Genomic DNA, 16,659 nt, shown 5'->3' with positions numbered 1-16,659 from the left:
ATATAATTACACAAAATTTTAGGTGAGGAGGATAAGATTTTTTCTTTAATTTATGATAGCTTGATGGCTTTTTATGTTATATTATCTATATATTATATATTAAGGGAGAACACATGAGTGGTGTCTTTTTTATTTTTGGTATGTTTGTTAATTATAATTTATTTATTTTATTTATTCATCTAACTTCCCACTCCCTAATTATATTTTGATAATCATTTCTTCTTTTTTAAAATTTTCATGTATTTTTTTCTCACCAATTTATTATAACTTTAATATTAATTTATTATTTTATATACTTTATTAAATAGTAAATATTTTCTTTTAGATAGCATTATAAAATTTTAAACACACATAAGATGTGCCACAAATTATTAGTAATATATAAAGTTTATTATGCCAAGCACGGTAAAGTTTTATAAACTCCAGGGATAATTACACTCTTTTCCTAAGAGATTTAGTGTAATTACACGTAAACTTTATGTGGTTTAAAAAATTATATCTAGTATTCATGATATTTGCTTTTGTCTACTAAATCTCAAAGTTAGTCAAAATTCATCGAACTTGTTTATAAAGATAAAAAATCTATATTTACTCTCGATTGACTTATTACTGATTTATTACAAGTCAAATAAATCTTTTTAGGATTAAATTATCCTCATACGTCTTCACGCATTAATGCATGTGATAAGGTATATTTTCACCGTAATAAGAGTAGTTTAGTTATTTAAAAAGTGTTTGACCTGTTATAAGTCAGTAATAAGTTAATCACGAGTAAAATATCATTTTTCATTCAATTTTTGTTAATTTCAACAAAGTTAATGAATTTTGACTAATTGATGGACTTATTTGTTAGACCAAAACAAACCTCAAATGTGCTAGATGTAATTTTTTAAATTATAGGGAATTTGTGTGTAATTACATCAAAAGGGGATGAAAGTGTAATTATTCCTAAAATATAAGAGTGAAATATTTTTAAAATTTTATTTTTAAAATAGAATTAATATAGGGCCCAAAAAAGTTTTATCAAGTGGCTCAATTATTATTCATTTGTTTGGGCCGCGATTTGTAAGAGGAGTTGGGCCCAATCTCACCACCTAATTAATTTCTTTGACCAGCCAACTTCGAACCCGATCGTCTTCCACAACTTCAGGCTAGCCGACGCCGGTGGAGTCAACGGCGAGAGAAGCGGTGAGCGCTAAACCTGACTGAAACCTTTTAATAGCTCCACCTGATTCTCGTATGAACTTGTCAGCCCAATTCATATTTATTACCTGTATTCAACATTTTCAGATTTTGGTATAATGGATCATCGTATAAAGTCTTTCGACGAATTCCGGTGTGCAATTTCGTCATCTGTATGGACCTGAAAGCTTAAAGCATTTTATTCATCAGGATGTAGGCATTTGTTGGTTATCATCAAGTCACTAGAGTTGACTGCATTTTTTGAGGTATTCATGACGGGGTTTCTATCTGCTAATATGAACTGAAAGTGAAACTAGTGTGTGTCCCCTCACCAGTTGTAAGCTTTGTTTGCTTGTATTAGACTTTCTTCCGTATGCATTCATGTAAGCTTTGCTTGCTTGTTTTGCGATTTGTGTTCTGTGTGGGACAGGGAAGAGAAGCTTGTAACTGTGTTTGGATTTATTTCATGTTTTGAATCACATGAAAGATGCATTTTCATATTGATGTACAATGAATTTCAGCAGATTCTTTAACTTCATGCTAATTTGCGGAACAAAGGTGTTTTCAGCCTACACTTTTGCAGTTGTGTCGGAATTCATATAGCCTGTGAGCATAATGGATGGGCCACATGATGTTCAGTGCCACTGGACCTCGAGTTTATTGTTTATCACGATGACTCAAGGTTGTTCCAAATCGTGGCAATGCCAGAAATAAGTTTTAGAACTTTGTTTTCATTATTCAGCACTATTCCAAATCTATAATTCTGGACAGGGAGTGGCAAGATGCTCATATGGAGGTTACATACACAGATGTAACTACCTTTGTGTTTTCTGATGCTGCAACGTTAATGGGCCATCTGGAAGATCACCTTATGAAAGATCAACATATTGGTATTGGCCAGTGATAACTTTTCTTCTAATGCCTAATTTGTTTCTTCATCATTCTTGGGGAAAATTCTTTTCACGGCCTCAGGTATCATGGCAAAGTACTTTACTTTTCAAAATGGCAATTGAAAAAGATTGTCTTTATATTTGATTGACTTTGAATCTGGTGGGATATAAGAACAATGAAACATGTGTATTGATCATCTATTGTGTGGTTTTGTGCTTATATTAAATCAATATTTGGTGAAGGTCAAGTTGATATGAAGTGAATACTATCATCTTAATTCATTGGAGCTTAGTTGAATAGTGATGGCTAATATCTAGCAGTTCATGGAGCGGTATAGTTTTCATGACTAGGTTCAGATTTTGAGGTTTTGCTAATGACTGGTAATAGGTGAATTTTCTTTTCTTTTCGTTTGTGTGTGTGTGGTTGTGCATTGTTTTTGAACATTTAATTTGATTTCAGGATTGAAACTAGGCAAATTTTGTGGCCAGACCAAGTTATGGACATAGATATCATCACCTTTAAGGTGAAGCAAAATGGGGAAAAGACAAGGAAAAAGAAAAAAGAGCTAGGAAAAGTTAACTCCTCTCTGAAATTAAGCCGTTCTTTCCATAGTTCTAGCTCATGGATATTAGGAGGATTGAAACTTTTTCTTCTTTGGGCAATCTTGTAGAACGTCTCTAACCAGTCTGGGAAGTTCAGCAATTTTAGATATATTAGCTTATGAACTGGCTATAGATGCCTTGATATATACTACATGTTCGATGAAATTTCCATAATGATGTATGGTATATTAAATTCACTTGGCAGATCTACTGGTGTCTGCTTATCCATAGAATTCTGAGGTTACGACGGTGCCTGAGAAGCTCTCTACGTATTCAGTGATGGTTTGGCTTTTCAAATCATTCACTTTTACCATTGGAACCCATGGGAACTGTGAGCGCATTTTCTGTTGCCACGATTCTATGGATCTTAATCTCTTTGATGAATGGTACAGCTTTAATTTATTTCTTCATATAGTGCTTTTCCTTCCCTATTAACTTGTTTCTCTAGATATCTATTTCTTTTGCCTGCATGTCAAGTAAATCTAACTCTATATAGAAATCTGTATAAACTTCGAAACCAAGTGCTTATGTGAAGGGGCGAATAATTTTTTAGATATTGAGAAGTGATATTGATCATTGACTGGCAGATTGCATTAAATTAGTAGAACGAAAGGAAGTACTAATTGGATATAAGTATGTCTTAGGAATATTATTCAACTAGCTGGTTTGTAAAGCACGGTAGTTTGATTAAGGGGATCCATCAACATGAGAAAGTGATACATAACTTGTTTGTCTGAGGACTGAAATTTTTCGCCGGCTTTCCTCTTTTCCGTTCTTCAAAAGTTGAATTCCTGATTTCTCATTATCCATTGTGCGATAATCTTACTATGATCTGAACTGTAGCTAAAAAGCTTGGTGATTGTGTACTGTCATTTGAATTACAGACCATCTGTCGCAGACTGCATTTTGCTATGGGCTTGACATTCACCTGAGAATATGCATTTCCAAGCATCTTACTTCTTGATCCGCATTACTTCCGATCTAGTAAGAACCTGCCCTTGTGCACTGGATTTCTGCATCAAAATCATCTTGGGACTTTAGCAACTCAAAAACCATTGATTTGCATTGTGTTTGGGTCTTTTTAACAAGCATGATCACTCTGAGGAGAATCATATTTGGGTTAATTTCTGGATCTCCGTTCCTCATCTTGACTGCATTGTTTTTCTATTGATATGAATGGGATTTCTTGCATGTGGCATTGTTATACCATCTCACCCGAACAGAATCACAGCACAATTTTTCTATATACTTCTACCACATATATCTCAATTACGAACATGAATTCTCGGTGCTGGAAACGCGCATGACCCTTCTGCCTCAATTCATAGTGCAGCTAGTTCTGATCTCCCTATTTGCAAATGACTTACCCCATTGTGTTTATTTCTGCAGACGTTGACGTATATAGCATTCAACAAGGTTAGTGAAGTTTATAGCAAATGAAGTTCTGTTTCTACCACCCTAATTAAGTTATGTCAGTAATTTTTACCGATACTTTCTCGATCGTTTACAGGTCATAATGGTACAATACTCTGTGTGATTCTACTGTCTAGCTACTGCCTCAAATATTGCCATGGAGCAACATGAAGCTTAAATGGAAATGCATGGCTACATATTTCTTGCAATTTACCTATGGCTTTATTCGGGTTTGGTTTCGGACATATACATGGTTAACAGTAAAGTTGCCACTTTTGTATTACATCTGCTATATATATAAATGCGTGGGCGTACAATAGAAAATGTACTAATCATATCATATAATTACATCTAATCAACATCTATTATTAAAGTTTACATTATCGTCGAGTCTCATCTTCTTAATCATTACGATGCATTATTAGACTGAATAAAAGTTCACATCCGTGACGCATGATGTATTAAAACGGTTGTTTAGGTTGAAATTTCATAAAATAATTTGATGTTATGGGTTCGAGTTTCATTCAATATGTTGGATATTTATTTTATTTTATGTGAATTTATTTTATTATTTATTGAATGAACTAACGTATTACTTACTTTATGAAAATATTAATGTAATTAACGCATCAAAAAGGAAAGTTCACATTTGCGGATTATTGGACACACCTGTCCGATTATTCATAGTGTCATAATTGAAGTGAGTAATTGAGCATACATGTCCTTAAGAAGTAAATACACACATGCCTGTACACGCTATTGTACCAAGACATATCTAACTAAAACTAAATGACAAGCCAACAATAAAGCGACAACACACCCTAATAATAATTGAAACACCCAAGACCGGATAAAAATTGACACTTCTCTAAGTAGAAGCGTGTTTGGGTGAGTCAATGAACTCTTCAAAATATCTTATCAACTGTTCAAAAGTGTTTAATAAAACTTTTATTTGTAAAATCTAAAAATCATATATTAAAAACTTATAAACTCTTTAAAATAAAATGAAATAAGACATCTTGATTGCCCTTATGGAGGAATAAATTCAATCAAACGTAGTTGATAAGGTTTGATGAGAGGAAATAATCGGCTAATTAATGGATTATGATATTATTTAGATAGCTTTATTTAATTTGGAGGACTATAATTTTTGTATTATTTGAAGGAATAATTCGTTTATTGCAAACGATTGGAATTGGAACGAATGAAATAATATTCATAAAAGGGAATATTGTTTTTCTACTTTGACAAATACTTTTTTTCTAGAGGATCATTTTTTCTTCTTTTGGAAAAGAGTAGAAACAACTTTATTCCGTGTAAAAAGATAGAATAAGTTTATTGTTGAATAATTTTTCTGAAATGGAAATCTCAAGAAATATCTGATTTTTCCTTAATAATCTTTATATTATGAAAATATTTAATATTGTTCCAAATACTTAGACTGCAACCAAATTTAAATTAAAAAATTATTTAAAACAAAAATTAACACTCTGTTGCGAACTAAAAAGAAAGTGTGAAAACTTATAGAAAACACAACAAAGGGCAAAAAGGTATGTAATGTTAAAGTTTTCCCAAACTTTTACATTGTGTGTTTGATTAATGGATTTGACCGTAAGGATTTCAATTCCCACATAATATTATTTTTTTAATTTATTTGGATAATTTCATATACAAAATGGTTTCGAATTCATCTTTTATTTCTAACTATATTTGTAAAAATTGATGGATTTTGAAATTTTTTAATTATATACTCATTTGAAATTCTTTTTTCTAAATCATCAAATTAAAATTCAAATCTTTCAATCCAAATGTAGCTTCTGTTCATTTTACAAAATTTCGTAAATAAGGAGTATTGAAGTTGGTTAGAAGAATTAGTCGAAAAGGTGTCTCTTTAGGGCGGCCCACTTAAATCAGGTTAAATTACGTTGATATTATTTAAAATTAGATTAAATACCCCAGCACTTTATAAAATTATAAATATATCCCTTAAGAAATTACCAATGTAAGGTTTTGTTTTTGAGATGTCAAATATTTGAAGAGAGCATAAATGCTTGTGTAATTATATTTAACTTCAAAAGATATTAATATAATTTATTGTTAATTGTGGAAAATTCATGGTATTACCACATTCTTTTTCTTGTCAAAATAACCTAGACTCCATTAACATTTATTTGGAAAAAATTCAATTTTAGTACTGTAAGTTCCGAGGGTAGTAAAATTTGTCCAGTTTAAATCAAAATTTGCATTCTCGTTGTGTAATTTTAAAAATGATGGCATTTTAGTATTTTTCGATTGATTTTGTAGAAAATTTCCACGTCATCAACCATTTCAGTACCTAAATTGTGACTTATGGTGAATTTAATGACGCAACAACCAAGTTGTAATTTTCAATTGCAATTTTGATTCTATATCTTTAAGGTTTAGCGGTTTCAGTCTTCGTAGTGATTTCAGTTCTTTATCTTTACATAATGATTTGTGTAAACAGACCATAAGATATAAATTTATTTGAACCCTCAACAATACTTATTGAAATATTTTAAAAAATTGAGTTATTTTGCCTAAAAAATATTTTTAAACTTAAATTTAATCGTAAAATTTACCTAATGACAAGGAATTAAAGTGAATTTTATACTCCCTATTATTATTTTATTTTTTTTGAAAAAGTAGAATTGATGTCAAGTGCATACTAACGTGCCACGTGCGTCTAATAGTCATAGCCCCTACAGTACACATTTCTGAATTTCTGGACTAGATTTAGCGCTTTCATGCGTGTAGTCTGCAAACATGTACTGAAGCCGCGTGTTCAAGTACAATAACAAGAGATGCACTTATTGAACCTACTGCACGCTAAGCTACTGTAGAGAAACCACTCCACGTAAAAGCCCGCAGCTCGGGTAGGCCATGTTGGAGAGAAAACATATTAATTATGAAAAATAATAAATGATTTTCTGAATTATATCCTCTTTTTCAACGTCTACCGTTCTTGATGAATAATTATTATTTCTAGATATTAATAATTAATAGGATGTCCTAACTTTCTCCTTAATTTCTATTTAATTAATTTGGATATATAGGTAAATATTTAGTGTATATATATATATATATGTTGAAATCCCGTTATATACATATGATGTCAACATTCTACTCATAAAGCGGGGTTCGAACCTATAACCTCTAAGATCATGGGGCTTTAACTTCGCCAACTGAGCTGGCCTGGTTGACATTCTAATTGTCTTTGTTAGGTATCGAGATTTGCAACGAATAATTGTGATCGAGTTATTTCAATTAATAACGAGCATATATGGCACACTCACATGTGTGTGCACAATCAATTTAATAATTTATTAAAAAAACTTAACGTCAACCCCAATTTTTTAACAGAATCCCAATTTGGTCTTGAAATTGAAAAAAAAATCGACATATGGGACTAAATGTGCGAATTGGCCTGAGTGTGAGACTAAAATTGGAAACAAGTCCACTTATGAGATCAAAAATGTAATTTACCCTCATCAGCAATGTCGTGCTATTATTACTCATCAGAAAAATTCATGTTCAAATTATGTTTAATCATACTGAACGAATTATATATAAAATATTTAGTCGCTCTCTTTAAATTGTGTACAAACAATAAAGTATCAAATATATTATAATTAATTCAAATATGATAGACCCGTTTTGAATTAACTGAATTTATTTTCTTACATGATTGATCAACCTACCAAAATGGATTTGAATCAAAATTATTTAAATTTAAATATATATATATATTGTGGCACAAGAATTTGTGACAAAATATCTTTCCAGTGTAATGGTACATGTGGCAACCAATAACAGCAGAGCAATACTATACTCAGAATTATTTTATATAAAAAGAAATAAAAAATATATGATATTATATATATATATATATATAATATTTTATTATTTTAATTTTCTTAACTAATCAAGAAAGATAGTGTGCACAACCTGCCAATCATGTTCCTCATCTTATCCTCATCTCATCATACACAACTTACAAATATATATATATATATATAATATGTAAAAAATACCTTTATTTATATGAAATTAAAATAATAATTGGGAAGCTATATAATAGTATCAACTCAATAATTTAAATGGACTTGATGTTTGTAAAGAGAAAATTTTATTTTTTGAGATATATCGAGTGTTTGCAATACTTTCTACATTTTTTATAGGAATATAAGTTATAAGTTTAACTATAGTGAAAGTTGAAAGTTGAAATTGAATCGTGTGCTGAGGGAAAATATTTTAATATTTATAATCATTAGCAGAAGTCGGTAAAAAGCTGCTAATAATTTGATTTAAGTGATAAGTTTAATATTGTCACTAATTAATTTACCTTTTTATTAAAATAATAAAATTCATTACTGTAAGAAAATAAACATTTAGTGGCAAGAATGTTTATTTTGTCACAATAATAAATTTTATTATTTTAATATAGGCAAATTATATTGATACCCTCTAAGATTAGGTCTAATTATACAAACACCCAATTGTGTTTTTTCAAAATTACGGCTACACCCTCTGAGGGGTGTTAGTATAATATTTTTCAGGAAGTGTTTGTGTAAGTTTTACATTGAAATAAAGGGTATAGCCGTAATTACAATTATAACATCAGGAGGTGAAGCTGTGTAAGAGGTATTTATGTATTTTGAACTAATCTCAAGAGTGAGAGCATCGCGCACTTATATTACATATATATACATATGTGTGTGTGTGTGATTTTGAGCATGTGTTGCCCTGTTAATTAATGCTTGAGGAGAGGAGGGAGGGATTGAATAATGATGAAGAGAGCCCAACCTGTTTCACCACAAAAAGACAGTCTTCTTTTTCCACTATTATTTCTTCAATTATCATAAACCACACACCCACACCTAAAATAAATACGATACACTTATTATATATTTAATTACTTGTTCTGAATTATGTATATTGTACTTGTCGAAAAATTCTAATTCGGACCTGACTCGTCAAAATTTGAATCTATGGCAACTACAATACACTGTAAATGTGATTGGTGTACAATTTAAAAGAAGTGAACAATCACCAAATTTAATTCGTACAAAAAAAATTTATAATTGTCGTATAATTAATTTAAGTTGAATCAAACTCAATTGCGGACACAATTGTATCTGATTTTTTCTCATTATTGATTGGTGAAGTTTTGGGCCAACGCCACCCAAACAGTTGTAGCATTTGATATGTATATTCCCAAATAATCAATCAATCCTGATTTCCAGGGTAACAGGGAACAGTTGAAAACTCAAAAACAAACACAGAGAAACAGACACAGAAAATTGATCCATCATTCACACAGGATATATCCAACTACCCCAACAAAACTAGTCAAGAAACACCATTAAATTCTATCTATATATCTTCTCCTTCTCCCCACTACTTGGATAATTTTCTCTCTCAGACAACTGTTCTTCTCTCTTTCTCTCTCTCTAATCATCTGGATCTGAATGACGAGAGTATGACCACCAAATGAACTCTCCTTCTCTTTGTGTTGGTTCTTCTGTTTTCATCTCATGTTCGATTTCTTGGGTTTAGGGTTTTTTCGTTCTCGCTAAAAATGGCAAAATGCAGGCTTTTCAAACCCATGCCTCTCTCTCTCTTGACACACACACTCACACGCTATATATAGAAACCCTTTTTCTCTAATTCTCAACTGTGCCCAAGAAACTGGCTTTTCATTGCCATTTTCAGCTGCTTTCTAGATTCGGATAATTGGTGGGCGGGGTGGAGAGTAGTATCTCTCTCTCTCTCTCTATATATATATATATATATACACACACACACATATATTGTGGGAATTAAGTTGTAAATTAATTAAAATGGCGAGGGAGAAAATTCAGATCAAGAAAATCGACAACGCCACAGCTCGGCAGGTGACTTTCTCCAAGAGGCGAAGAGGGCTTTTCAAGAAAGCTGAAGAGCTCTCAGTTCTTTGCGATGCTGATGTTGCTCTCATCATCTTCTCCTCCACTGGCAAGCTCTTTGAGTACTCCAGCTCCAGGTCCCTCCCTCTCTCTCTCTCTCTATATATATATATATACATACATACATACATATATATATATATGTGTCTGTGTCTTGTTCTCCATGTGTACGTGCAAGTGTGTGTAGTTGGCCAAGAGTGAAATAATTCTTGTAAAAACATTTTCAAGAACCCTTTTTCTTTTTAATTTTTTTTCATTATTGTGGTAGTGGATCATGAGGACCTTTTTCTTTTTTTCTTTTTTTAAATTTAAATAATCTCTTGGAATTTTGAAAGGGTGGCCATTTAAATAATTGTTGGTGAACACAGAGGAAATATTAATTATTTAGAATTTATATATATATATATGTGTGTGTGTGTGTGTGTAAATCTTCTGCTTTGATGTCAGGTAGCATAGACAACAGACAGAGGGTAATGGCATTACATTTCTTCTATCTTATCAACTGCTGCAGTGCTACTTGTTTGTTGTCTGAGTTCTTTCTTGGGAGTGTGTGTGTATATATATTAACATAATCTTCTTGCTTTTGCCTGCACACAGACATTCTTTGCTGTTCTTTTCTGCTTGCCCTTGTGTCCCACTACTTCTCCACGAATATTCATTACATTATTAATCCATAATGATCAATTTGTAAGAAAAAGTAATGGGTTTTTTTTATGCTATTGCTGGTGCTCTTGATAAGGGTTTGCAACTTGTGTGTATATAAGGGAAAATTTTTGCGGCCATTAGTTTGGTCAAATCAAACCAATTGCATAGTAAGTGTATTGCACTTGCTATGTGATTGGTTATTTTTCTTGAATTGTACACAATCAGACGATAAGTATATTACACTTGTCATATGGGTGGTTCAAATTTGATCGAATCGGGTTCGGATTAAAATTTTCTGTTTATAAGTTACATGCTTAAAATAGTGAAAAAGAATGATGTACAGGATGGACTTATATGTGAAGTGTGTGAATGTGTAGAGTCAACCTTGAATGTGTTATTGCTGAAGTTTGTTTCTATTTTTATCGAATTTGAAGAATTCTATTCGAGTTTGATTTAATTTGATTGTTGATTTAGTTGAGGTTTTAATAAGATACATGTAACAAACTACAATTCAAAATTCAAATTTTATTGATATGACAAAACGTATATGTTATGTTTCATTATTGAGTTGAGTATAAATGAAGTACTTCTAAGAATTGATTAATTTGAGTTGAGTCCTAGGTTTGCTTCCACTTTTGGTCCTGTAAATTTATTTTGATTTATTTTTTGGTATTTCAATATTGTGGGATGGTGTATTTTTATGTTTCGGCATATTGCATAGATCGAAAAATCGATGATGAGAATGAAAAAATTGAGGATTTTTCAAAACTAGAGGGAGAATTGATAGCCAACTGGATTAGTTATAAATTCGCATTCTGAACTGGCAACTTTTTGCCACACTTGTCCTACTAGATTTACTTGTGGAAGACATAATTATTTGTATTGCTTATACCTGGCTTCAACTTACAGAAGTATGAGAAGAGCCAGATTCAATTTTCTCTCCTCAAATCTAATTATATTTCCCCTCAAAAGTCGTCCCAAACTAGAAAATGTGCCGATTCTCCCTACAGTAAGCAATACTTAATGGCTATGTGCGCAAAAGTAGATGAGAATAAAAAATACTAATTTTTATAAATTATAGGACTAAAAATATTAATCCCATAATGAATGAAACCACCTAATAAAAAATATTATTTTCTCACATAAATTGTATAATTTCTGGTCAAAATTCCAAACAAATATATATGTAGATGTTTGAAGTGAGATACCAATTATGGGAAGCTGCATTTACAACAAGGTGAAAAACTTTTATATGAGTTAGGTGTAAAAAATTACAGAAAAGTACGGATCATGCCATATTAATGTAATGTAGGTTATACTAGTACTATTATGACATTGAATTCATATTTATTTAAATACTTCTTTAGCTATATTTCATACATATATATATCTTACATGTGTATAGTTGATCTATATAATTCATATTTGGAAAGTATTCGATATTGTATGGTCCCATATTGGTATCGGTGCATCATAACTTTTATTTTGTATGACCACAATAGAAAAAATTATAATTTCAGCTCTGTAAGTATAGAAAATGACAATTTTATCATGTGCGAATTCATTTGGCAACTTTGTCCTATAATTTTATAGTTTTGCATATTGAGGACAAATATATATGAAAAAGAACACCGAACTAAGCTGGTCGCGTGCACTTCTTCAATTATTTTTGTCCTCAATGTGCTAAATTTTTTAAATTGCAGAACAAATTTGTTGAAATGGATTCGTACAATATTAAAATTGCCATCTTCTTGCTAAAATTTGGTTTCTTGAAAGAAGACAATTAGGGACTCAATTAACAGAGCTCAGACCCTATAATTTTAAGGTCATGCATTAAATGGAATCCCACTAACATGTGGAATAATATTTTATTTTAATAGTAGTTATTGATTAAATATTATTTTCTGAAATCGATTAGTACATAATTATTATAGTTGTCAGTTGTTAAATATAAATATTTGATATTGATGATTTTAATCGATTTATTTAATAAACTATAATGGATCGCTTTCACTCAAGAAAAAAAAAAAGGAACAATTATGTACATGCATACATAAATGTCCTTTTTCAAGAACTATATATATATTATTTTGCATGCATGATTGATTAAATGCGTAACGTGTTGAAATTGTATGTCTCATTTTTTGATCCTTAACACAAATGTTTCATATTCATGAATGCCAAAGACCGGCTGCCCAACTTCTGGTCTTAATCGTATATGTGTAATAATTCCAATTATGAGTTCAATATTGTACGCTAATTAATAATAGCTAGAAGCTAAAGTTTGGTTACAATTTGACTTTTCTTTTCAAGTAGCGTTTCGTCAGTACTTATTAGAGCTTTCAATAATTATTGATATTTGTTGTTATATCTTTTTTGCTCGCCCAACTGCAAAAAAAAAAACATAGAACCAAATTTCTCATCGGTAAAAATGAACTCCGGCAAATAAAATGTTTGAAACTGCAAAAATAAAAAAAAACATAGAACCAAATTGTTACTGTAGAAAATTAGAGGACAAAAACATTAAATAATCTAAGTTACTGGATAAAAAAAATATTTAATCCAATGTATGATATATATAATGGTAGTAGAGTTTAAGATTAATTGTTATTCAAATGTGAGAAGTGAATGATATATGCTTATAATGTCTTCATTTCATTGACAAGTTAAATTGTTTTTCTTGTCTTAATTTCTCTTACAGCATGAAGGAAATTCTAGAAAGGCATAAGTTGCACGCAAAGAACCTCGATAAGATGGAACAACCATCTCTCGAACTGCAGGTAAAGTAATCACTAATTTTAAATTGTACACCAATTACACAACAAATGTAGTGTATTTGTCATATAATTTAAATTACAAAAAAAATTGGGTGAAATGTGATGCAGCTAGTTGAGGATAGCAACTGCTCCAGACTAAGTAAAGAAGTGGCTGAGAGAAGCCATCAGCTCAGGTGATCCCCTCACCCCAACACATTATTGTTCAAATTTTTCTCAAACTCTATAAATTGTGTTTAGTCCCATTGTTATTCGAATCGAGTTTAAATGAGTTCTAGTCGAGTTACTTTAATTAATTTTTTTTTATTATATTTTTTCTACTGTATATTGAATTGAATTTGAGTTAAATTTTAATTTTTATTAGATAAAAGAAGAAGAATAAATATTTTAAACTTGGTTTGTTATGTTTAACGGACTTAATAACGATAAAATTTCTTTTTATGATTGATTGGTACTCGAATATATAAAATAAATTTAATTTAATTTTTAGCTCTAGTAATGAATATAATTTCTCTAATAATAGGCGCATGAGAGGAGAGGAGCTTCAAGGTTTAAGCATTGAGGAGTTGCAGCAGTTGGAGAGTTCTCTTGAATCTGGATTGAGCCGTGTTATAGAGAAAAAGGTCAGTGTATGAAATTTTAATTTTTCTTAATTTTCGGACCATTTTGAAAATTTTGTAAATTAGAAAACTAAAAGCATTGAACCCTCTATTTTATAGGACTATAAGTGTAATTTTCCCTTGAACTTGTGACGATTCTCCTTTTTAATAACTCAAAATTAAGGCAAATAAGGGATTTTTGGGTTCGAATCTCGTCAAGATTCATTTATAAAAGAAAGGTCTCACGTGCAAATCTGCACTTGTAGGGGGCGTGTTAAGATATTAATATTAAATTCTTTTTTCTGACAGTTTAAACATTTAGATGAGGTGATTGTGTTAGCGGTTTGTGTATTATATTTTAACTGATTGTTAAGTATACGTTTTTTTGTATGTGGACAGGGCGAAAAAATCATGAAAGAGATCAACCAACTTCAGGAAAAGGTTAGTTTCCTGGACTTCATTGTGGTATTAGGGGAACTAATTGTCCAAACAGTTTGTATTGTATTTGTACATCGACTAAAAAATATACGTACACCCACGACAAATATAGAGATAATAAGATCGTCTTCCCATAATATTTGATGCAATCATACATCAAATTTTTTGTAGTTTGAAAATTTTCTTTCTTCCAACAAATAAATCATTTCATTAGTCAAATTAATTTCGTGGAATTTGTTGATATTAGCAAAAACAAATTGAATGAAAGTCTATATTTACCTTTGATTGTCTTACTACTGACTTATTGCAAGTCAGACAAATCTTTTCTGACCAAACTGTCCTTATACTACTCGCATACACGCTAATGCATGTAAGGAGTATAAGGTCAGTTTGATCAGAAAAAATTTGTTTAACTTACAATAAGTTAGTAATAAGTCAATTAGGGGTAAATATAAATTTTCATTCATTTCTTTTGCTATTATCACCAAATTCAGTTAATTTTGACTAACTGACGTATCTATTTATTAGACGAAAACAAACATTAAAAGTACTAAATATAGTTTTCTTAACAAACTATAAGGATTTACGTGTAATTACACGATACCTCAAGGGTCGATGTAATTATTCCATAAATAAATACATATATATATATATATATATATATATACACACACAATTCCGCAAGCATGTATCATTAGTTGATAGTTAGTGTAATTATTCAACAGTAGAGGTGGCTTTTGCAATTTAACCATAACTCAGGTGGTGTTGTGCAATTAACTCATGTAATTATGCAAAAGTAAATGTGACTTTTGTAAATATTTAACCATGGTTGAGGGGTATTAATAGATGTAGTTAATTATCCCTTTTATTTATGATGTTTGATTTGAAACATGTAGGGAAAGCAACTCATGGAAGAGAATGCCAGACTCAGACAACGGGTATTTCGTCCTATTGAAAAATTGTATCTTTGATGTGATATGTTAGGGTCTTTTATAATTTAATTTAATTTATTATAATTTTCTCATATTGCATAATTTATATATTAAAAATTATTTCAATTTTAGTCCTCATATCGTTATCAGCTCAATCATTAAATGAAAAATGCACGTGAAGACTAAAATTGAGAAAAATTTTCAATTTATGGAATTCAATATGAGAAAATCATGACAAATATAACTAAATTTAAAAAGGCACCAACATATAGGACTGAAAATACAATTTATACATATAAAGTTTAATTTATACTGTAAACTGTTACTTAATATAAGGTGGTGGATATATCGAACGGGCGAAGAAACAACGCAACGGCTGATTCCGAGAACATAGTCTATGACGAAGGCCAATCGTCGGAGTCTGTGAATGCTTGCAACTCGATCGGTCCTCCGCAGGACTACGAGAGCTCTGATACATCGCTTAAACTGGGGTGAGCAATGACTATTCCTTTCTCATTTCTAATGTAATTTCATCTATTGTGGTTTTCTCATATCGTATCCCATAAATTTTAATTTTTCTTCATTTCAGTCCTCCCTTGACTGTTTTCCATGTAATAATTAACAAAAAAGTCACAGGGCCGTGTTTCAACTAATGACTTATCCGTTAGTTATTGGACGGACGGAACAGTCACATGAGAATTAAAAATAAGAAAAATTCTAATTTACAGGATGCAATATGAGAAAGTCGTAATAAATTATAAAAGAAAATTGTGATATTTCATCCTTACTTTGGTTGTAATAAAAATAAATTTTTGGTTGCAGGCTGCCTTACTCTGGCTAATAATTCCAAGAGGAGCTCATTGTACAAGAAGGGGTGTCCAATTTGGGAGAGGGTAAAATTGGAAGATGACCCTTTTTTACATAGTACTTTAGTGATGTTGTATTTGGACATGGTTAGCTTAGCTTGTTAAAATGACACTTCTACCCCTGCTGGGCTCCGTGATCTAACGGTAGAGATGTTGCTATTAATTATTAGGAACTTAATTGTATAATGATTTTTCGTTGCAGTTGAGGTCAAATATGTATCCCTTAGCCACTAACTGTGTATGATTTTAATATGAGTTCTTCTATTAAGTTCCGAATATCGTATTTTCATCTTAACCAAACTCAAATTATGTTCATTATTATAGATTTTGTTTAAAGTCTATTATGTTAGA

General features: G+C 30.8%; 1 protein-coding gene and 1 pseudogene across 2 annotated transcripts; both read left to right on the top strand.

Annotated features, from left to right (window-relative positions):
- Window positions 1-1,050: 1,050 nt before the first annotated feature.
- On the top strand, window positions 1,051-4,596 carry LOC105176395 (GPI mannosyltransferase 1-like; annotated as a pseudogene). The gene is made up of 6 exons (XR_016063518.1): window positions 1,051-1,188; window positions 1,291-1,448; window positions 1,707-2,154; window positions 2,881-3,061; window positions 3,560-4,091; window positions 4,186-4,596. The product of XR_016063518.1 is annotated as a GPI mannosyltransferase 1-like (transcript).
- Window positions 4,597-9,396: 4,800 nt separating this feature from the next.
- SVP (K-box region and MADS-box transcription factor family protein) lies at window positions 9,397-16,584 on the top strand. The gene is made up of 8 exons (XM_011099177.3): window positions 9,397-10,131; window positions 13,401-13,479; window positions 13,585-13,649; window positions 13,997-14,096; window positions 14,472-14,513; window positions 15,407-15,448; window positions 15,779-15,933; window positions 16,265-16,584. The coding sequence occupies exons 1-8, from the start codon at window positions 9,950-9,952 to the stop codon at window positions 16,281-16,283; spliced, it is 684 nt and encodes a 227-aa protein (XP_011097479.2). The 5' UTR covers window positions 9,397-9,949; the 3' UTR covers window positions 16,284-16,584.
- The last annotated feature ends 75 nt before the right edge of the window (window positions 16,585-16,659 follow it).

The sequence above is a fragment of the Sesamum indicum genome, linkage group LG13 (assembly GCF_026168435.1).
Source record: "Sesamum indicum cultivar Baizhima isolate 11 linkage group LG13, ASM2616843v1, whole genome shotgun sequence".
NCBI lineage: Eukaryota > Viridiplantae > Streptophyta > Magnoliopsida > Lamiales > Pedaliaceae > Sesamum > Sesamum indicum.
The sequence above is the reverse complement of the archived record's forward strand: the minus strand, read 5'-3'. Positions and strand labels throughout refer to the sequence as shown.